Source organism: Andrena cerasifolii, chromosome 16 (genome assembly GCF_050908995.1).
Source record: "Andrena cerasifolii isolate SP2316 chromosome 16, iyAndCera1_principal, whole genome shotgun sequence".
NCBI lineage: Eukaryota > Metazoa > Arthropoda > Insecta > Hymenoptera > Andrenidae > Andrena > Andrena cerasifolii.
This window is the reverse complement of record NC_135133.1, coordinates 5,896,898-5,919,405: the sequence shown is the minus strand read 5'-3', so window position 1 is coordinate 5,919,405 and position 22,508 is coordinate 5,896,898. Positions and strand designations below refer to the sequence as shown.

At 49.7% G+C, this 22,508-nt stretch overlaps 2 protein-coding genes across 2 annotated transcripts in view; one reads left to right on the top strand and one right to left on the bottom strand.

Moving 5' to 3' along the window:
* The first annotated feature begins 3,383 nt into the window (after positions 1-3,383).
* LOC143377736 (uncharacterized) lies at positions 3,384-20,560 on the top strand. The gene is made up of 10 exons (XM_076829375.1): positions 3,384-3,584; positions 17,307-17,400; positions 17,502-17,623; positions 17,709-17,810; positions 17,885-18,018; positions 18,083-18,213; positions 18,288-18,487; positions 18,566-18,700; positions 19,601-19,825; positions 20,004-20,560. Exons 1-10 carry the CDS (start codon positions 3,384-3,386, stop codon positions 20,295-20,297), a joined length of 1,638 nt encoding a protein of 545 aa, XP_076685490.1. The 3' UTR covers positions 20,298-20,560.
* A 41-nt stretch (positions 20,561-20,601) lies between these two features.
* Nudc (nuclear distribution C, dynein complex regulator) overlaps positions 20,602-22,508 on the bottom strand; it is a 67,782-nt gene continuing 65,875 nt past the window's right edge. Inside the window, exons 5-7 of the mRNA XM_076829379.1 lie at positions 21,865-22,059; positions 21,146-21,348; positions 20,602-21,068 (exon numbers count right to left, since the gene is read on the bottom strand). Coding sequence (XP_076685494.1) covers positions 21,017-21,068; positions 21,146-21,348; positions 21,865-22,059 — 450 coding nt within the window. The 3' untranslated portion in view covers positions 20,602-21,016. The remainder of the gene's footprint in view (positions 21,069-21,145; positions 21,349-21,864; positions 22,060-22,508) is intronic.

The following is a 22,508-nucleotide window of genomic DNA, read 5'->3' as shown; positions in this document are numbered from 1 at the left end:
AAATCAGTGGCCTTCGAGAGGCGCGCTCGGAGCTCATTTTTTTTTCTAAAAAATCAGGTAATTTCCTGTAATCTTCTTGGAAGGTTGGGCGTGGCCAGACCGCAGAGATACTCCGGTAGGGAACAGCGTGTGTCATTAAGCGGATCTTCCAAACGGTCCTCCCCCGTTCTTCCTTTCCCCGTCCCGGTGTCGGAAGAATGGATCGTCGAATTACGTGGTCGTGTTAAGGATCGATCTCGTTGCGCGAAATTGATATACCGAACGATCTGGCACCCTTCCACGATCACCTGAAACGCTCGCGTGCAGCACGGCAGCGTTTCATGCTGATTCCTCCTCGACTCATCTATGCTTATTAACTCAACGACGATGAAAAACTCAATGGAGAGCCATCGAGCCGCTAGATCGCGACCGGCGCGTCATTGAATCATCTTCGCTATTTCTGGACTCAACGTCAGGATACTTCCACTTTTGTCGCCGCATCTCTTATTGTCATTTCATAAGAGACGCAATCGACCTATTTCCTCTGAGCGCAACGGTGACATTAAAACGTACGGTGACGGACGTGGCCTTTTGCGAAGGAATTGCACTCCGGGGTAAGGATTTACGTCAGGCGCTCCTAAAACGTCGGCAACATGGACGGCGAGGATTGCTCAGCGACGAGAGAACTCGGTGCACTCGTGGTTTCATCACCGTCCCTTGGACGCCGGCAGACAGACGGACAGACGTTGTCCTTATTAGAGATAAACGTAACCCCGACGGGAGTCCATCTTCGGGCACGAATGGTCGTCCCCAGGCGCTATCCACGAAGATAGTATCCCCTATCAGAAAGCACCCCACCACCGCGGCTCCCGCAGAATCACCCTCCACTTCCGCTTGACTCGGTAGCCACTCCCCTCAGCCTCCGTTGATACTTCCTCGCGCGTGTATCTCGTCAGTCGGCCTAGAGCCACGTGCGTGTGCTCAAGAAGCTCTGCCAGGAGGGTCGTCGTCGGGTCTGCTGTTCAGGATCGAGAGCGGGCTTCCCGGTCGTTAATTAATCTCCACTTCCATCGATTAAACACTCCAACGAGGCGTTCCTGGAACCTTCCTGGACCCGAGAATTTCTAGAGAAACAGCCAAGTTCGTACACGAGGGGCAACGAGGGAGCTCGACAGTTTTATCTCCGTCGTTGTATGTGAAAAATGGGGTGACTGCTGGAAGAGGAGAGAAGAAACAAAGTGTCAAAGGGATACAAAGTTTCGGAGCATCGGAGGGTGACAGCTCGTCAGGCGTTCTCCGGGAACAGTGGCACTCTCGATTCCTCGTCAGCGAGCGAGACAGTCAGCTTATCTTTCACCATGGTTCTAGCGAGAGAATTATGGAGTGCAACTGAAGGCGTGAAGTGTCTGCAGTAATATGTACCGATCCGTCGGCACCGTCGGCTCAGAGGGCAGAAACGAACCGCGCTGTCTCGATGGGCCGTCTCGCGTCTAAAACAACCAGGAAACCCAAACGCGAAGACAGATGGTAGAAGCAGGGAGGCCTAAAAATATCGGCCGCCGGCACGCCGCAGCCTCGCTGTACTTCAACTTGAACAATTTCACCGGCTGGAGAACGGAGCGCTCCATGGCCGAGCGTCGCCTTTAATCCCGCTGAGAACTGCCAGACGCGAGCCAGTCGAAGGGAAGATCCCCGACTCCCCTGAGGAATCTCGCCGCGAGAGTATCTACCTGCCGCTAGTTCTTGTCGTTCTACATCGAATGAGAGTCTCCGCGAGGACCCGAGGGCAGCGGATATTCAGAAGGGACAAAAGATCGACGAGGAGGAGATCCGAAGAAGCGGCGAATTGGTCGTCCTGGCGCGACGGCCTTGATAAATCGTGTCTGAGCATCGAAACGGAACTTGGAGCTCTCTGCTGTACTGGGACGTTCGAGGATAGGCGGAACACTCTGGGTAAGTGTTCCTTTCTTAAGGGGGCTCGCAACCCTCGCCACTCGTGAATATGTGCGCTGCCAACCCTTAGGAAACACGAACGTGGAATTGGGTTTTCACGAGGGTTATAGGTCTCCTTAAGCTCTCGTGACCAGCCAGCGATCCTAGATGAAATAGGAGAGACACGCTAGTCGCGACTCGTATCCACTTTCCGCGGTGTTACATAAAGAATCGACAACGTAACGTACACTGCGTCGGCTGCTTCGCGTGGCGGCTCGTAATATCCTGGTGGCTTTTCGCCTAGGAAACGTGGCCCCGCCACCTGTATCCCACACGCTCGCTCTTTCACGCGCGATCCTCCTACTGTAATCCTACACACCCAGCTACTTCCGCCCGATTCATCGGCACGGCGGCTTATCGATTGCCTCGACGGTCGTTAAAGTTCTCGAATGCAATCTCTGCCGGCGCTGCATCCGGGTAAGTCGACGCGACGATTACAGTTGGCAAACAGACTGCAAATTTCCGAATGCATCCCGATCGAGTAAAACGGCCTTCGACGCTGCGACAAGTCCGCGGAAGTGCCTCAGCGCTAGCGGCTCTATTCGCTGACGATCTGTAATAATTCGCGAGTTAGCAACTCGTTTGGCGCAATTAACAGAGCACGGGTATCTGATTGCTTATCGAGGCTATCAGCGGCCGCGAGAGCCGACGCAACGTCGACAATTACCGAACAAGAAACAGGAGAAGCCGCTTCCTCCGGTTTAATTAACATCGCCCGTCAGAGCCCGGACGGTAGCTCCGGAGTACTAACAATTTCCTTCGAAACGCATCTATCTTTCCCTCGCGAGGTTCGCGCGCGTCCCAGCATGCCCGGCCGCAGCCGCCCGCGGTCAACTTTCTTCGCCGGCCCATCAATACACGTTCATCAAGGTACACCTCCGTCGGCTGATTACACCGCGTCCCACGTAATTAGCTGGCGAAAGCAAATTCCAACCGCGGCCACCCGGAAAAACGTTAATAACACGCTCGGTGTGTCCTGATCGATGGTTTCAGCGGCGAGGCGCGCGGACGGAACGCAGGAGGCTCCGGCGGCCGTCTGGTGGTCGTCTTCAAGAGCCGGGTGGATGATGCGCTACCATCGTCACCGGGGGAAGAGGCTTTAGAGGCCCTCCAACGAGGCCGAGTTCTTCCACTCATGGTGTTTTACGTGGCGCGGTTGTTTGAAATTCTTCGCGTGGAGTCGCGCCCGTATTTATAGACCCGCGCGGTGTGCGTACGCGCTCGCGAGTTCACGCACGTAGAATTGACGCGCGCGAGCGCCTCCTCGAGACACAACGGGGCTGGAGGAAACGGAGAGACCACTGTGGCTAGACGGAGAGCGGCGTCGAAGAGGGAACGAGAGAACGAAGCTGGTGTGCGTGGACGAGGCTACACAGAGGGACGAGCACGCGGCACGTCGCGATCATGAAGCGATGCATCCGCGACAGGAGCACCGGCCCGCTTCGTCGTCGAGCACGTCCTCGACGTCGTCGAACTGTCTGCGCTGGCTGCCCCCACTGGGAGGCCTTGATTCACCGGGCATGATCGCCCAGCTGCCACGGAGAAGCGCGGCCCTCGGCATCCTCGTTCTTCTTCTCGCCATTGGGACAGTGCTCTGCCACGAGGACACCTCGGTGAGTACCTTTTGCGCATCCTTTTTAACGGGCCTTCCAGGTAGGCGGTCTCCTTGGCTGGTTATTCTACGTGGTCAAGAGTTCAGTGGTGGTTGAGTGTGTGCTCTTCTCTTCGTGTCGAAGGGATGCTGCATGCGTGGCACTGCTTTTATGACGAAGGCAAGAGTGGGGTTTCTGGGCCACGCTTCGCTCCCGATTCTCTCTCTATTCCCCCGGAATCACAATTAAGTTTCTAGCTCAGCGAAGACTGTCGATACCCAGTTATCTAAAGTATTCGGGACAGGAGACTTTCTAAATTCTCCCGCGTTTTTGAGCACGTGCTACGCTGTACCCGACGGTCCCCGGCACTCCGAAAAAGCTACCGGATCAACCAGAGCTTCGGCTTGCCGTTTACCCGCGTTTCACTCTTTGCCGAGGGAATTCGATCCGAAATATCGTTCGCCTGCGGTGCAGGAGTAATTGAGCAACCGTTCGGCGTGAAGTATTAATAAGCGTCAGGCGAAGGGAAGGAAAGGGGCAGTTCTGCAAATCATAGGAACGAGATAGCCTATTGGACGGGCATATTAATCTGCTTAATTAAAAACAAGATACGAGGCGTACCGGCGAGAGCTGTGCTTTTTGCCGAGATTAATAGCAATCCGAGATGTCGTTAAGGGAAAGAGAATTTCGTTCTGTCTGGTTGCGCCGGGGTCGACAGTTCTTTCCACGATCCCCGCGTGTCTCGCGTTCGCGGCGGCGTTATTATCGACCGGAGCGTCGAGTTACCGAACGCAAGGATCGACGGGGATCGATCTCGACGATCGTAAAATCGTTCAGTGGGGCAGGGCGGGGTATCGCGGCGCGCCCAACGCGCCATAATTTCGATATTTACGGCGTACGGGTTTGCTTAATCGCGCCGAGATTCCGCTGGAGCCGCGCGCGACGCGGAGTGGCAGCGGGTCTGGAAGAAAAAAACCGCGGCGTCGCTTCGCATACGTTAGCCGAATTCGACGAACAGATGCGAGACACGCGAGGCGAGCACCTCCTAATGGAAAACTAAAATGTACGCGCGCTCCGGCGTCGTGTCGCTCGGCGCTCTTTTTTTCGCGCGCGTCGCGTGTAATTTAATTCGCCGTTGCAGCGCGCGCGAAAGCGCGGGGTAATCGATGTCAGTGGATTTTACTGTTTCAGAGGAATGTCCGTTCCTCCTTTTGCAAGGAATTTATTTGCGGAATGTACAGGGCGATTCAGAATTTAGTGGCCAGGCTTTGTTGTATCTTGTTCCGGTAATTCCGTTTCGTTTTATTCGAGTTAAATTAGACACTGCTGGTTACGTAACGAGCACTTTGTTCCCTCGGTCGAGGATCAAAATTGATGCAACCTTTATGGGATAGAGCAGGCTACAAATAGAATTCCTAGACGAGAAGTTTGGAGGCAGTTCCGTGGAAGCAACGATCTCTTACCCCTCCTTCGACAAAATAAATGTTCCTCCGCAAATGCCAGAGAATTTCTGCCGATTCGTCGGAGGGAGATTGGCCGAACGGTGTTCGGTAGGTAGTTTAAGGATCACGGAAAGCCTCCGGGGTAGGCCGAGGCGGACGATAAAGCATTGTGTCAGCACGAAACCTAGTAATACTAGGCGCAATCGCTGGAACGAGGCGGAGAAACTCTGCTTTGGCTAAGATGCCCGTGGTAATTACTATAATTCCATTCGGTGGCTATCCTCGAATCCCCTCGATCGCGTTTCTCAAGGTCCCGCCTGTCTGACGTGTATGAAATCGCTTCGAACACTCCAATAACAGATTCTTCGAACCTAACAATATTGGGTGGAATTATCAATTCGTGAAGCATCCGGTCCGCGAGAATCGACGGCCCAGATATTCCGTACAAAATTAGTTCCATCAAACACAATAAAAAAAAAAACCCGCTGTTTTGGCTAAAATTCAAAGAGAAAGTCTTCCTTTTGCCTAAGTAGTAATTGCACACAGGTGTTGCACCAGCGATCTTCGTGGCTATAATCAAGTCCCCGCGGCGATCGCTATCGGAAGATTTAACTTAGCGACCTGTAGTTCCCGGACGACTATCAATTTCCGCGTTATTCACTACAGAAGCGTCCACTGGCTCTCCAAAGAGGTTCCACTTAAATAAACCCCGGGGAATATTAAAATTCAGTTTCGGGACACGCAGCTGCGGCTCTCAGGTTACCACCCACGGTCCCAGGGACATCAAAGACGAGCATTCGAGCACGACACTTACACCCGAGTTTTTCGTTGCTCGCCACCACCGATGATCCCGATAACGCGTCTCCACGCGAGCTGCTCCGGAGTCGGTGAGGTTTATATTTAGGGCCGCGGTCGTTTCTGTCCCGATCGCGATACGTTTTCGTGCGGGGGAACGCGTCCCCCTCGAATCGTAAATCCGCGGATTCGCCTCTGCCCGGTTATCAAGCGCGGCGGGTTCATAGCTGAACGATCGTCAGCGGTAAACTCTATATTGCGCGGCTGTCAGAAATGCTCGCGCGAGGGACGCTTACGAGCGGAAAAGGGCGGGACGCGGGCGGTCGACTATGTCAGATAAAGGATAAGCGTTTATTTGAGTTCCTCCCTTATCGGGGTTAACGGGCCAATTTATGCTTCGATCCTGGGCTCGACGAAGCGCGTACCTAGATAGCGAACAGATGTTGGACCGATGCTTCTTCCGTCCCGTGACATTATTACGCTTATTGTTATCGCGGTGTCTCGTGGGAAACGATCGAAGGGAGGATGATCGTTGCTCGGGAGTACTCCAAGGATAGGGGATTCTGTCGCCTCGAATGGACCTTCGCGCCTTGTTGCACCTTTTCCATCAGAAAACCATGAGAAGAGAAACCTGGCCTAACACTTAGGTACCTCCTCCGTGTATCCTCTCGATTAATAACCCAGTCTCGATCGTTAACGGTACCCGGCGATGGGACAGTACCAAGTTGGTACGACAAAAAGGCATCTTGACGCCGTCGATCCTGTCCCATTCTTTCGCCGGACGGTGCAAAGAATGGCTCGTAGGCCAACTTCCTGTTGGAGGTTTCGCGGAGCTCCTCGCGGCTCTCACAAACGATCCGGCTGCCCTCTAATTAATAGTTCCCCCGATTTGGCGCGCACGATCGGCGACGAAAGAAAGACCGCGTGTCAATCACCCGTCCGCCGGTGACTTTCTAGCCGCGGAAAAATGGCACCTGACCCCGCGGACGCGCGTCCCTTGGGCGACCCGCGGCGAAACTTCCTGTCGCGAGGCCCGCGGAGATCCCCGACTCTCTCTTTCCCCCTGTTATTCTATTAGCGCGCCGAGATCGCCGGAATAATTTACCGCTATTCAACGGAGTAGACGGGGTCACGCTGGAACGATGGGAGCGCGCGAGTCGATCGCAACGAGCATCCTTTTGCTTTCGAAGATTAATAATCACAGGGATCCCCGTTTCGGTTCGTACTTTGGTTTACGCTTAATGACGGCGGGGCGCTATTGTTGGGAGGTCACGGGGGTTGAGGGTTTCATTGAGAGCGCGGCTTCGACGGTGACTCGGACGAGACGCTGATAATGACGCTTGTAATGAGGGAGGGAGCTATTTAATGAGAGATTGTTGGAGGATCAGTGGGCACAGAGACGATGGGAGCAGGATAATTTCCCTATCGAAATAAGATTCCTGGGTGATATAAGCGAGAGAGAATTATTCACTCCTCGCCTCAGCGCAGCTATCTTTGCATTAGAGCCGGGGTTGAAGCTTCACTTTTCCGGAGTGGTAATTCCACAAACGCCGTCCACTTTCCCTGCACCATTTGCGCGCGGAAATGAGTCCTCAGCAGTGTCGTCCCCGGTCCGCTAAACCGTCGCGTTAGAAACTAAAAGCGGAGGCCGCGTCTCAGGACTTTCGTCGTCCCCCGTAGAAGCGGGAGAGGCTGACCGTTCCTTTGGCACCCCGTGGAGATTCCTTCTCCCGCGGGACCGCTGCGACCGAAGCTCGATTAGCTTCTTGCTGCGCATCGTGACGACTATCGCGTGGAATTTCAGCCCGTCGCGGGGCAGGAAGTATGTTAACCTCGCGACGGGGCAAAAAGTTGTCGTCGCAACGGGGAGGAAAGAAAAGGGGGTTCGAGCCAGGACGACCAGGGCGAGCAGCGTTCTTCTCGGCTGCGTCCTGCGATCCCGATACCGTTCGCCTCTCGCGAGTCTCTGGAATCGCTCCCACACCCTCCGCCTTGCCGCGTCCCGCCACGTTTCTTTTCGGTATTCGAGGCGATCGTCCCATTGTCCCGTGCGCGCGGAGAAACGGCGACGAGGATCGAGCGATTAGGATTCCGGGACGGGAGGGGCAGATTCCTCGTCGCGCTGTCACTCGGTTAACGATTCCAACTGTACCGCTCGGGTGCGACGCGGAAAGGTTGATTTGTCGCGAGTTCTGGATGCTTAATTGCTGATTCTATTGGGTACTGGATGCTAGGGTTTGGAAGCTGGGTAGCCGAAGCTCGATCGGAGGGTTGATTTCGAATGATCGAAGCCTTCGATTTGGTGGATCTAGGGAAGTGGATTTATTTATTCAGGGAGAGGTGGGATACGTTTCGTACATTTATTGGCAAACGTTGCACGTGACATTGTACCTTTACTCGAGGATTTAGCAATCGTTGAGCAGGGAACGGGTAGCTATGGGAACGAGTTATTCCGGTATAACTTGCCCGCGTACAAAGAACTGCCCCCATTAATATTGTGTATTAAATGCAGCTCGTTCTGTGCACGGCCGATTTAACGATTCCCGCGAATCCGTATGGCGTGTTCGCCAAACGGAGCTGTTCTGCCATGCTCGGTCGGGCCCAAGACCGTCCCGGGCCCCCTCGGAGCTGCGGCCACTCCGTTGAATTATCGTTCTCATTAGTTCCTAATGTGACTGTCTCTTATCTACTCCCACTATCACCCGTTTTACGAGTTTCGAGGAAAAATTATGGTCGGGGCGCTTGGGGCCCGAGCCAGGACACTGATCGCCAGCATGCATCGGCATTTTTAGAGACTGCGCTTGGAATCGACCAAAAACAAATTAATTAAACGGTGACACCTTCAACTTTATCAGCGCAGGGCTACTGGTCTTATCTTCCTGTGCTTTACCACTGACATATAAGATTTTTTGCACGAATATCTTAAGGTTTCTCTCGTGTTTTCACTTTTGAATACCAGAAGTTCGCGCGAAGCTTGAGAATGCTGTGCCGCGATCAACACGCGCACATCTGGCTTGGAATCAGTCAGCTCTACGTTGAATCGATACAAGCCCTAATCCAGGGACAACTCAACTCGAACCAGATTTAATTCAATCCTCTTTCGATCTTTTTTTCTTAACTGAACTCGTTCTTTGATGACGTCAGGAGGAAAAACTTCGTTGTGGTATTTAGTTACTCATTTCCACTTCATTGTGTCGCATACAAGTTGTCATCGTTTCCTCAAAGGATACTCATCGAGTTCGCGTTCAATGTTCAATGCCAGTAAATACGAGCAATCTCCTTTCTCTCTTAATTGCCATGTTTACTATTGAAATGTGCGACACTGCGATTGTGAGTAAACAGTGAGTCAACTTCGAGTTTGTTGTACATGTACAATTCTGTCCATGATCTTTGCCTCTCTGTTACTTAAGAGCATGGAATGTGTAATAGTCCGACCGCGGTGAATCGCCAAAATGGACCTTCAGCTTCCCTGTGGTCAGAGTTCAATGTCAGTCTGCAATAAAGCCACTGACAACCTGATAACAGATGCCTGTTGACGGTTTCAATCAGGGCTAACATTCCACGATGCGTCGAGTTCAAGACCAATTCGGTTCAGTTTACCAGGGAACAGATGCTAGATTGTCCACAGGCTCATTAAGAACGAGTTCGTGCAAGAAAGTCGATGACGTCTGGCCAGATGAAGACATTTTCGGCGCTGCAGGTTTCCTTATTTCTTCTTCTTCCTTTCCCTTTTACTGGCAGCTCTGTTTCCCTTCACGCAACTTCTGCCCCGTTTCCAAATATTCCTCGTAATCGAATAGAAGTTTCTACCAGCTGCTTGTGGAATCAAGTGCAAAGGTAGATCTATCGCCTTTCGACAACAGCGATCAGGCAGGACCAGTGGACACTTTAGTACGTTTCGCATTGCAAGCTCGTCTTCAGCAATGCCGAGTGATTCGACAGAGCCAAATGCGGTTTAATGAAGAGCAACACGCAATGGGAGCTGGTGAGCAGGGCGATGAAGACGCCGATCCGGAAATAACCCAGGGGGCCGTAAACGCGCGTGGAACAGGCGGGAAAAAGGAGAAGCAGGGTTGTTTAACGGGCGTTGTTGAAAAAGCATGGGGGGCAGGTGACTAGTGCAGCGTGGCTGCTGCTCGAGCGTTCGGAACGGCTAGCTTTATGGTTTCACGGTTCGAGCCAGCACGGCTCGAACTAATCCCGCGAATTAAGGCTCGTTAATACCGCGGCCAGAAATAGCACCTTCTTCTGGAAGTAGACTTGGATGCTGGACCGCCTCGTTTCTGAACGAAGCTGTAGCGAGAACGAGCAAAGTAAAAAAAAAGAGGGCAGCTCGCGATCAAATAAACGAATTGATTGAATATTTCACAGATGAAGTTAGCAAAACGAGTGGAGTCAATGCGCGGTAGAATCACCCAGTCAAGCTGTTCCGAAGCGTTCGTTCTTGAGGAAAGAAAGACCGCTAGAACCACGGAGCGCGTCGAGCCCGCCCCCGCATCAGACGCTAGAGTCAACAAACGTCTTCCCTCTAAAGAAATCCAATTTCCCGAAATCTGCTCTCGGAGAAAGGCCCGCGGCAACTGTTAACAGAAGCTGCAGCGATAACTAACGGCAGGAAAACAAATGCACGAGGAGAAATCTGGCGAGAAACGCGCCTATTTTTACACACCGATACCCTTCGAACGTGGGCCAAGCGATCTCTCCCTGAAGTTCACGTCGCCGGCGAGCACAGCTCCCGATCATCCCGATTCTAGCTCAGCCGGCGCCGGACCGCGACACCTCGGCCGCAATGCGCGCGGATGTATTTCCAACGGGCACCGAGGGACCACTCCTCGCGGACGGAATTGAATTTCTCTGTTCGTCGCGGCGGTTTCGCAAAGTCGCGTCGCGGGGGGAAAGCACGCGAACCCGTTTCATTAGATTCCGCCGTGGTGGGCGGACAGGCGCGTTGTGCTCCTCATTGGACAAGGGAGACAGTAAATCACGCGATGATCTCACCGCGGCATTAAGATATTGCACGGGGGGGACGAAGACGGAGAGAGATGAATCGTGGAAGTTGCAGGGGACACGGTGAACAAGCGACGGTAGCCCGCGGTAGCGTTGCTTGCAATAAATTCCGTGGGAGTCTCGTTCGCCGACGTTCTTCCGACGTGTGACACGTTGAACCGTTCCGTGTCGGCGGTGGAGAGAGTAAGGGACGATGGGGCAATGGTTTAAGGTTATCGTGCCTCGCTGCAAATCGGTTCGAAGGCGCGCGGCGGCCGTGGGAGTCGCGAGCGTAAGTCACGATCCCACGTGGTGAGGCGCGCGGTGCAGAAGTTGATACAGTAACTGGGAAAGACGAGTTGGTTTATCATTAGTAAAGGCTTCCAGGTGGGATACGGTAAGTTGACTCGTTGGAAAGGTCTAGCAATCACGGTCGAAGAGAGGGGTGACATCGAGTGACATCTATTCGTAGTAATGACCCATTTACTTTTAAACAAACGAATCTCCTAGACCCCCTTCTTCTTAAGGGGGTATTCTCGTCTAGAGGGACGAGTTCCTCTATTCTCTTTAAGGACGACCCATAAAGACATTACGCGATTTTTACCGATAAGCATTAGCCACACGTATTTACTAACATTTCAGTAACTCGTAGAAAAAAAATTCAGTCGTATATGATAATAATTAATGGAGACATGGGTTTTTCTCAAAACGATGTTTCTCATGACGGTGCACGCGATATCTCAACTTCTAGTGGGCCAATCTGGTCCATCTTTTTCGTACTTCTTTAGAAAGCATATAATTCTAGCCGGTAGCGGAATCAAGGCGAAATGTTTTTTTTTACACGTTTAAGGCCGTTTAAAGACGAAACGACGGAGAAGATGAGTTTTAAATTGAAAGTTCCGCCTTGTTGTGAATTTTTAATTTATTTTCATAAATCTACTACCAGCTGTAGCCAAACTCTTACTGATTTAGAATCCTCTTGGTATTTTTTTTTTGGATCAGCAGAATTATTATTATATATGGCTGAAACTTTTTTTGCAACTAAGTGAAATGTTAATAAATACTTGTGGATGAGGCGCATCGAGTGAAAACTGTGTAGTTTTCTTATGCACCGCTTCTAAAGAGAGGCAAAAAATTGACCTTCTAGACGAGAATACCCCTTTAAGAAAGACGAAGCGCGCGAAAGTCAGTATGGTGTAGCTGAACGTGATTCCTCCACTTGCGGGAGCCCGGCCAAGTAGAATGTGCCGATCAGTGGACAGACGAGCGCCCGATCCAAATGCGTGGTCATGGGCGAGCACGTACTTTCGTAAAATCCTCGAAGCCTTCGCGGAAGGGATGAGCGTCGCATAACGAGCGCCGTTCCGGTGAATCGTCTCGGACAAGACAAGCGTAAAACGATCCGTGCAACGTCGCGGAACATCGGGGCGACCTTCGTGTGCTCCTCTAACCGTGTCATCACGACTCAAGAGTCCATTGGTCTAACGGGCTCTGGCCGGCGGATTTGCAAGTCAAGTTCCTCTATTGGAAACGATTACCGAAGCGCGACTCGCAAAAGCTCCAACCTCTTTCCACGGAATCGCGACGCAACCTCTGTCTGCACCCCTTTCGTCGCAGTCACTGTGCAAACGAGCGAGAGCAGAAATCTCGCGTGTCCGTTAAACAAATGTCGCGTAACAGCGGCGGCCTAGTCGTGATCCAGTCACGGACCGTTTAAAAAGCCTCCAATGACATTTATACCTACCGCGAGCACACCGTGACTGTGCCATTACGCTCAGCCCAACCCAGAGGCACCAGAGTCCAGTTAATCGCAACACTTCCCGTTCTTCCAGCACCCCTTTTCCACAAACTCCAAACCCTTTCTACTTCGACAAGGCGTTCGCGTCAGAATCCCGATCGGAGGCCGCGCTCTGTGTCAGCGTTCATTCAAGCGTATCGGCACTGACTCACAGGCTGACTCCTAAGGTACACGGTATTGTGCCCGGTGATCTCGGCTCGCTATCGACAAAGAACCGACGCCCAGAAAGCGGGCGCCCGTTCGCGGAATTCCCACGGAGGCTGGCATAGGTACTTGGCGACGATTTACGCGATGTCGCCGACGGAGGGACGTCATCCTGACCATAGTAGGTGCACCAGGGACCTTGGCCTTCGGACGGTGTGCGCGCGCGAGCCGCGGGGACATAAATCAGGCCGCGATCTCGCCATAGCGAGCGTTCCATCGGTCGCGCCGCGGCCGAACAACAAGTCCGTATTAAATCCGCGGTAGTCCACCGTCGAAGAAATCCCCGGCCATTTTCGGACGTTGGACACTCCGATCGCGCTACCATCTAAGGCATAGTCGGGGCGTCAGCCCGCGAAACGAATGTCATTGCTTCCGAACCTTATCCATCTTCTTCGGCGTCGTCGCCGCGCGGCGTCCACTGGCTGGACCCTTCTCTCCTCTTTTTCCCCGCCGTCCCTTTTTTTTCTCTTCATCCTGGCTCCTCGTTTCGACGCGGCGCTCCTTCCTCGAGCGCTTCGCGTTGGAAATGGTTTCATTCTGCCTTCTGGATGGCAGAAAGAAACCGTTTCGTAGGGCGAATAATAGCGGCGAGGGTTTCGTTTCGGTGTGTCGTTTCAATCGTCCCCGTGGACGCCAGCTTTATTCCACGGGATTTTAAGGTGGAGGCGAAGACGTAGCACCTCCGTTTCCACAACGCTTTCCACGAAATAAAGGCTGGCCGCAGTTAAGCCCAGTTACACGCGCATAAACCGCGGGCAAATGTGCGCAGGTGAACGCAGCGCGGAACTGTTGGAATGTGTCTTGGTAGGGTGCCGGTTCAGGGATGCATTCGAATGCGAAACGGTATTAAGCTTGCATACGTAATGGCAGTGAATCATTTGCGGCGCGGACCTCAGGAATTCTTTCTACGCTGCGTCGAATGCGAACGCTTCGCCCCCGGGATTATTATCGGCCGATCTTTGGCGGGGCTTTTCGAAATCTGCGTTTGAGAAGCGACACGGGTTTCTTGCTAACGATGGACAACCGTGCGACAGGCTTCTCTCCGTGTTCATCCCCTGGAATCACTTCCCCTTTGCGCGGCACGCGCTTTTTGCTGCGAGGGGACGCAGCGCGGAGTTGAGCCTAGTTTGGCCATGTCCACCACAGCGCATACAAATTCCTCTTGTCTTCTACCTGTCCCTCTGGAGACGACCTTCCTCTTCCTCCCTTTTGCCCTCTTCCTTCTCCTTTTTCTCTTCTCGTGTCGGGGAAGATGCGACAAATTAGGCCTCCGAGCGGTGTCAGTGCGGACGATGTCGAGGATTCGGAGGTCCTGGAATCTGCATCGCGTCGCACCAGTTTTTCGGCTTCGCTAATCTCTTCTGTACCGCGAATTTTTGACTGTATGTAATTATCTGTGAGTTTTTAATTCAGTTCTCAAGCTCCGATTAGTTGTTCAATCTCCGTGACACAGTGCTGGAAGCTTCCAAGTGCTTTCGCGCGCAGTAACTGCAATGGAATTCGCAGAAACTCCGCGGCGTTTCCTGCTCCATAGAAAAGTGCGATGAGTAAGGGGGTTAAAGTTAAGCGCGAAGTACACGAGCACGAAGAAAGGAAAGCAACTGGGAGAACCTGTTCCTTTTTGCAGCGCGTACGATGAAATTAATTGTGCAATACGGGAACATCGTTAACCCTGAACTCCCGGACGCCATGAATTCAAGGCGCGCGTGTACCCTCCGCGAGCGAACAGCCGGCCGGATCGTAAACTCGAGGGGAACAACAAAATTATTCCGGCTCGTTTAAAGCGAATTCAACGCGACTTACACGAGTGGCCCCGTAAAACTCATCGTTTCAGAGATTCCTATCGCATTAGCGGTTTTGCAGCGGTTAGAGACCTCGTCTTCTCGAAATTACATTGTCTGGGAAGGAAGTCGTTTAAGCTCCTCCCTTTTCCAAGCCCCATCTATGCGCAATAACGTATCACGTTTAAAATTGAAATCTCAACTCCGCTACTCGATCAAATACGAAAACACGTGTATAGTAGCGACACCTGAAAATCATCTAACAGAAAGCAGAAACTAAACAAATCCTTTCAACAGCAGTGGATTTGTATATAGACTAAGTGGGTTGCAGCCTAGGGTGGCAAACTTTGGGCGAAAGAAATTAGAACAGGTTTAAACCAGTGATCGAAAAAGTTCTGGAACGCTTATTTTTACAAAAATTTTGTTAGAACTTATATGTTTCGTTTAAGAAAATATTTGTTCCTGTGGTATTTTAATTGAAAGAACTTAGGAACTTCTTCAGAAAGTGTTCTCGTGGAACAGATATTTTAGAACCTATATAATAAAAGTTCCATGGAAACAGTTATACATAGTAGAATATTTATTACAAAAGATTCCATAAGATAAAGAAAAGTACTGAACTATTAGGTACTAGTTTTATTTAACAATATAATATCATATTCTTCGTGTTTATTTAATAAAAGGTATGAAAATCATAACATAAGTAATTAATAGTTTCATAAGAAGTATTGAGCAGGAAAGAGAACTTGTCAAAAATAATACTTAAATAACATTTTTTTTATAACTTACATGAACCGAAATAAATAAAAATTCTATAATACTTGCGTAGAAATTATCCACGTAGGTAAATATTACAAATAAATAACACATTCGGCATATCAATTTAACTGTAGTAATTATCCATTATTGTTGTAGTACTATTCATTGAATAGTATTCAGTATTTGTTACACCGATTGAGAACTTTTTTTAATATTGATGAACAATATATCTGTTCCTGTTATAGAGAAATTTTTATCAAGTTCCATTACAACTAGAATATTTATTTTCAAGAACTTTTACTTTATCAGTTCGCATGAGGAAAAAAGTTCCAAGGTCCATGTTTCAAATAGAACCTATTGAAAAGTTCCAGAACTCTTTCAAACCCTGGTTTGAACATCGACACTTGAGACAACGTTAAAAACAATTCACTTTTCCTTCATCTAGCAAATTAGCACTAACTCATACGCGAGTAGCCGTATCGAATTAATTCTAAAATTGTCCAAACTCTATTAAATTAAAATGTCTGGTATTTCACGCAAAAGGGCGGCATACGCTTGTCAGCTTAAGGGGGTAGACTGTCTACCCCCTTAAGGGCGCTAAATCTTGAAATCTGCCTCTGCCTTTCATTCTACCACCCACGCGTCTAAATGAATCCAAACGAAAATCCCACCATTGAATCATACTCTTTTACCTCCAACGCCAAGCAGGCAATTAGATATTCCGTCCTCGACGAACTTCCCTTTAAGACGCATGGCCACTGTCGCACAATTGCCCATCCAGTTTCAGATTTCCTAAGCAAACCGACCTCGATGAGGTAACTGTCGCGGGCCCCCAGCCTCCATTGTCTCCGATAATGGGGGACGTGGGCCGTTGAAAGGAGGGTGTGATCCGTGCCAGTTTCACTCTCCTCCGCAGAGCCGCATCTGTGCGTGCCCGTGCCTCGAAGATCCACCCGAATCGAAAAGGGGAGGCGATCGAGATCGGCGATTTGCCCGCGGTGCCCACGCGCCTCGGCACGGTGACATTGTGTAACGCGCGATCTCGGCGCCGTTTACGAGTTACGAGCCGGCAAATTCAGTTTAGTGCCGCGTGCTGAGCGTTACAGCCTTGGGGAATGCTGATACCCGAGAGCCAACCTCCAGCACCGTCAGCAGCCGCTGCTCTATTAACTCTTCGCTTAGGAACGAGTAATTGCACCGCGCTTTTTGCGCCGATCTCTTTTTCTCTTCGAGACCAACGATCCACGCCGGAGGCCCGACCGTCCTGTCCGCGGGCCTCCGCGAGCCTTTTCCGGCCTTTCGTTCAAGATTCACCGTCGACGTGGACGTTTGCAAGGGGACGTTAAGGTTCTGCTCGGTGCATTAGGGAAAGCTTATGGTTCACTGGCGACTGCTTTGGTTTCTTTGGGGTTTCGGAGATTGTGGGACTCGAGTTTGGAAATCATCTTTGGGATACAGCTTTGAATTTGGGGAATTCAGGTTTCTATGTGCAACGAGCTTTTAGGGAATAGACAGTTGAAAGGTGTTTCTATGATTTGGAGCAAAGTGTTTTGAGGACTAGGTTGAGTGGAGAAAGGGTTGACTGGTGGGGTTTCTATTAGAATTAATGGTTCAAGGGTTTAGTTAAGATGTCGCTGAAGTGTCGTAATACGAATTACGAAAATCGTCGTGGCAGTTAAGGCGTCCAATTGGAAACCTCGCACGTATCGGCCTTAACAAGACGCGTGGATATTAGTACGTTCGCGGCTGTTAATCTCAGATGGTTTTTGCGACGACCTGCCTACGTTACAGACGTGAAACAAGTTTGCTTTTGCTAGCACAGGCTAGTCAACAGTGTAGTAGCTCATTTCTCCTGGTCGACCTGGAAAAAAGTGTTTTGCGATGCAAATAGGTTCTACTCGTGCAAAGTGCAAGCTAGGAAATCGTATATTCTGTTTCGAGTCGCGATTAATAGCACGATGGTTTGTGATAATTCTAGGCTCTGAGATGGACAATTTTGAACGATGAGAGGAATTCAACTTGGGCGCCCTTTGTCGATCAGGATTCTATTGTGGGGCAGTTACCAGAGAACAGTGAGTGTTTCTTCTAAGTAGACATTGCACACGAATCATTGATGCAGTCTCTTCTTTGTACCAGCACCTACTTATTGATAAAGGGAGATCATTGATTTCAGGGTCCACAAAACTGTCATATTTCACGAACTGGAGCGAATGGTCCGTGTGCGATCGCCACTGCACGCAGAATCGCGTTCGAAGATGTCGAATGAAGAAGAAATGTGGGACCAGAGTACTTAGGGTATGTTTGGAAACGTTGCATTCATTTGCAATTACCGCGTAAAAGGACTGCGTTAACATTTTAAATTTTATTGAATTTCGTGCAGGAAGAGCGAACCTGTCAACACAACAGGAAGGGCAGGTGGAGGAGATGCAAGCAACGACAGCGACGAGGACATCGTCGAAAGGACAAGTTCCACGTGGTACAGGTAAGATCATTAAACCACAAACGTCGGCGCTCTCTAACCTCTGGATCTTTCATTTTAATTTCAAATGTCACTAGCTGCCCAAGAAGGAAGCAGAGCCCAGGCAAGGGGAACGAAGGGGCAAGGATGCGAAAGACAAGTCCGTGGGACATTATGGGAAGTGGAGTAAATGGTCACCATGCACGAGGCTCTGCACCACTCAACGTCACAGGTAGGTACATTCACCTTTAAACTATTATTTGCAAATATTTCTAACTCCGATTTGATTATTGAAGGTGGTGCAAGAAGCCAGGGATTTGTGGACGCGACGTGATAAGAGAAAGCGCCTATTGTTACGTAGAAGGTAGCTTCTGCCAAAGATGGATTCATCGAAAAATCCGTGGAAGCCACGAGGAGGACAGCGACGGTGAGCGCTAGCGTTTAGGAACAGAATATTCAATTCAACTTTCCAGAGAAATGCACCGTTTTGCTTGTTTGCAGATATCGTGCTGGACGAATTCGAATTGAATCCCAACACGGTCGACAGTTTCATCCCCGAGAAGAGTTCTCAAGCTTGGAAATGTGGGGTGGCGGGCAGCCACAAGAATTCTCGGCTCTCCTATTTCACAAGGATTATCGGTGGACGTCCTGCAGTCCGCGGCAGTTGGCCCTGGCAAGTTGCCGTGTTGAATAGATTTCGCGTGAGTTCTTTTACGATTAAAAATTCCTCGCGAATTAAAAGCAAGTTGCAGTTGTTATTTGGAGGAAATTTTATATAGGAGGCCTTCTGTGGAGGCACTTTGATCTCTCCAAGATGGGTACTGACTGCAGCGCACTGCATTAGAAAACGTCTCTATGTTCGCATTGGGGAGCACGATTTGACAGTGAAGGAGGGCACTGAGTTGGAACTGAGGGTACTTATTACTCCGAATCTTTATATTTTAATGTTTTGTGATTTGTCAGATGTTTGTCACGCTCCGCATTTACAAGTAAAATCATTCTTTCCAATAGAGTTTTACAGGGAATGATTGTATTCATTGTTTAAAACAATGCATTGCTATGTGCGTTTCTAATTCCGCGCAATTTTTGAAAAGTGAGTCGCTGCGGCCATCTAGCGGTGCACCTCGTGAACTAAATTGCCCGCTGAAGCTCAGAAATCGATTATTCCGCGTTTATTTGTGGATTTGACGCATAGTATCCCTTGTTTAGATAAACTAGAATCCATTAGCTACGATGTTATCCGATAATATTGTTAATTTATTACTTTATAACGCGTTTTAAAAATTTACTCGTTTCGTGGACATGGAAACACTATCACCACATAGCGGTGGACCAGCGAACTAAATGTTTTCATAAAAAATTTAGTTCACCTGTTCACCGCTATGTGGTGATAGTGTTTCCGCGTCCATGGAACGAGCAAATTTTGAAAACACTTTAAAAAGCGATAAACCAACAATTTTATCGCGTAACATCGTACGAAATTTATTGTAGATTATCTGAATAAGAGGTACGATGCGTTAAATCAATAAATAATCGTGAAATAAGTTTTTAGCGGGCAATTTAGTATACGCGATTCGCCACGAGATGGCTATAGCGTTTCGCGGGCCCGATTTAAATGAATTTCAAATTTGCGTTAAAAAGCAACAAATTACTTAATGACATTATTGCAGAACAGTCTGCAATTTACGTTTCGTGTATTATAAGGAGAGAATTTACTACGAAATGACGCAACGCGCGTTTGCACGCCTAAATAATCCAGAAATTTAATACATACCTTCAAACGCATTTTCAAAGTGAATTAAACTTTCGTTCAGGTGGATTCAGTTACAATTCACCCTAAATACGATGCCGATACAGTGGACAATGACATAGCAATGCTGCGTCTCCCAGTCACTTTGACTCCGTCGCCTGCAAGAGGAATCGCTTGTCTTCCTGGACTAAATCAGCCTCTGCCAGCTAACCAGCTGTGCACCATAATTGGCTGGGGAAAGTCAAGAGTCACTGATGACTTTGGGACCGACGTTCTCCACCAGGCGCAGGTAAATACATACGGTTCACGAATTTCTAAACTCCACATTTCCTAAGTCCGCATGTTTTCGAGCTTCGAAGTTCGCACGTTCCTAAGTTGCTAACTTTTTAATATTCCACGATTCTAGGACCCTAAATTCCGAAGCTTCTGTTGTCGATATCTTATGTATTTTTCCTCCTCTGCTTCAGATACCAATTGTGTCTTCCGAAGCCTGCAGAGACGTCTACATAGACTACAGGATCACGGACAATATGTTCTGCGCAGGCTATCGCCGCGGGAAGATGGACTCGTGCGCAGGGGATAGCGGTGGCCCGCTGCTCTGTCGAGATCCCAGGAGACTGGACCACCCTTGGACCATATTCGGGATTACCAGTTTCGGTGAAGGGTGCGGGAAACGCGGAAAGTTCGGGATATACGCGAGAATATCCAACTACGTTCGCTGGATCACCAGAGTGATGAAGGAACCCGACGAGTTTACTTAACGAATCATCACGGACACCTATGTGCTTCAGTGTCTGACCATTGTGCTCTGCGCTACTCGCTCTTCAGAGACAACCAGCGTGCCTCTAACGCGCGAGGATTAAGTGTAACAGAAAGTATCCGTGTAACGGACCGATAATATTCATCATTTATTACTCTCTAAACACACCAGCATCACTTTGTATAATATAAGACGCGAACTTACCGTCTTCTGGAACTCGTTCAGATAAAGAGACTGGCGAACAGCAGCTAGCTTTATTTCCAACAGGTGTGAAAGGCTGTTACACAGTAACCTACACACATCCATTATCCTCTAAACTCTTTATTCAATTATATACGAAACGTAATATGACAAACCGTGATATACATTTGTGCAGCTCGACTCTGCGCCCGTGGTCCTTCGGAACCAGCTATCAAACGTGAAACAGGCAAATACAGGTAAGAACAGAAGGAATCGTCTGGCTTGTCAAAGATGTAACAGGCATGCTGGGCAGGACCCTGGCCACTATCTTTCGTCGAACAGCACGACCTCGAATCTAACGGAAAATGTATAAAAAGGAAAGGAGAAGGTGCAGAGAGGGTCGAGACGCCAAGGTGACGATTAACGAGTTATAAGTAGCATCACTGGATCATCCTGGTGCGGCCAGTGGATCGATAGGATCATTTATTTTCAACCGATAACGACGCTGGCGAACAGTTAACCCGTCTGGGCAGGAACAGCTCAGTTGAACTTGCATTTCGAGAAGTCCATCTCGGGATGCTGCTCCATGAACCTGTGGGACACAAAGTGGATAGCTAGATGCTTATCAGCGCGAAGATTCATGAGCTTAGCTGCATCTGTTGCTCGTACTTTTTGATCACGTCCTGCTTCTTCTGCTCGTCGGAGGTCGGCAGGCCTAGCTCCTTCTGCCTCTGGTCGTACATCATCTTCTCCACCAGGCCCCTGGTCTCGCCGTCGAGATCGGACAGCTTGCTGGGCTCTGGGTTCACTTTCTTCGTGCTGATTTCCGGGTCGCTGGTCACCACGTGCGCCCACCATTGCATTTTGTTCACCTTAGGCAAGGGGGTAGCACATTTTCCTTACAGTCAATGAAATTTGCATAGGAACAGGAAGAAGGGAGATACAGTGCCACTTCTTTCATCTAGTAACACTGAAGGATCACTTTTGAATGTTTATTCAATATGAATGATTTATGCTAGCTCTGCGAGAGGATCCTAGACCCACTTGCAGCGAAAGGGCAAATAATGAAAGGATTAAACGAGCAGTAAATGGGTCAAGCGATTAATGAGACTTTAACAATAAGAGTAAACGAGTCTCGTTGATTAAGTAAACACTTGTTGCTTATTAATCGGTCACTACTCGACCTTCAGCAAAATCACCATACATTACTTTGATGGTTCAGGGCCACGTCAGGGTACCGAATTCACATTGTGTCTGATATCTGCGCTCGGAATCGATGTTAGGACGATAGGCATCGGCGAAATCATCGGGCCAGCAAGGTCGCAGGTCGAGAAGGTCGCGGAAGAGCGCAGTGTGAGAGACTTGCAAGGATAAGTGGGTGGACTCACCTTTTCCAGGTTGAGGAGCAGCAGTTTCCCGTCCTCTATGACCCAGGTGGACTCTTCGACTTTTACTTCGTGAGGGAAATCGCCGTCGATGATGGGTGGTTGACCCTTTATACCGCAGGTCAGGTGCTTTTTCGTGATCGTCACCGTGACGTCCTTAGGCCTTGCCGAGAAGTTCACTTTCAGGGGCACTCTGATCTGAAAACAAAAGGTACCACAGGGGGATATTTAGGTGCCCCTTGCTTCGAAATCATGTTTCTATATTTCTATATTCAAGCCTGCCTCTGATAGGACTTAGAGATTATTTACAAAAAAGAGAAGCTGCAAACTGCTACGAACCGAGTCCCAAGCCCCAAATGTTCCCACCCTCTTCTTCGCTCCTGTCCCTGTATAGTCACAACTTTAAGCAGACCAACCCCAGAGCCGCCGAAAGAAATCAAACCTGCCCTTTGTCCCCGTTTCAAACATGAAGAAGCTCTCCCTAAAAGGAACGCAAACCAGCAGGATGCACGTCAACAGAGCAATCCATAAAAAATCGCAAACCATTGTCCATGCAGTCTATCTGCGTAACAATGGCTCGATTCAATCGATGGATCGAAGGGGTCGAGTGATTGTTCTGCACGATTGACCCTTCAGTCCTCGCGATC

What these genes read in the sequence shown, in the direction of transcription:
- LOC143377736 (XM_076829375.1), top strand. Translation starts at nt 3,384, where the DNA reads ATGCATCCGCGACAGGAGCACCGGCCCGCTTCGTCGTCGAGCACGTCC. An exon ending in TGCACCACTCAACGTCACAG is followed by an intron (nt 18,019 to 18,082) that starts GTAGGTACATTC and finishes TGATTATTGAAG; the next exon opens with GTGGTGCAAGAAGCCAGGGA. An exon ending in CCGTGTTGAATAGATTTCGC is followed by an intron (nt 18,488 to 18,565) that starts GTGAGTTCTTTT and finishes AATTTTATATAG; the next exon opens with GAGGCCTTCTGTGGAGGCAC.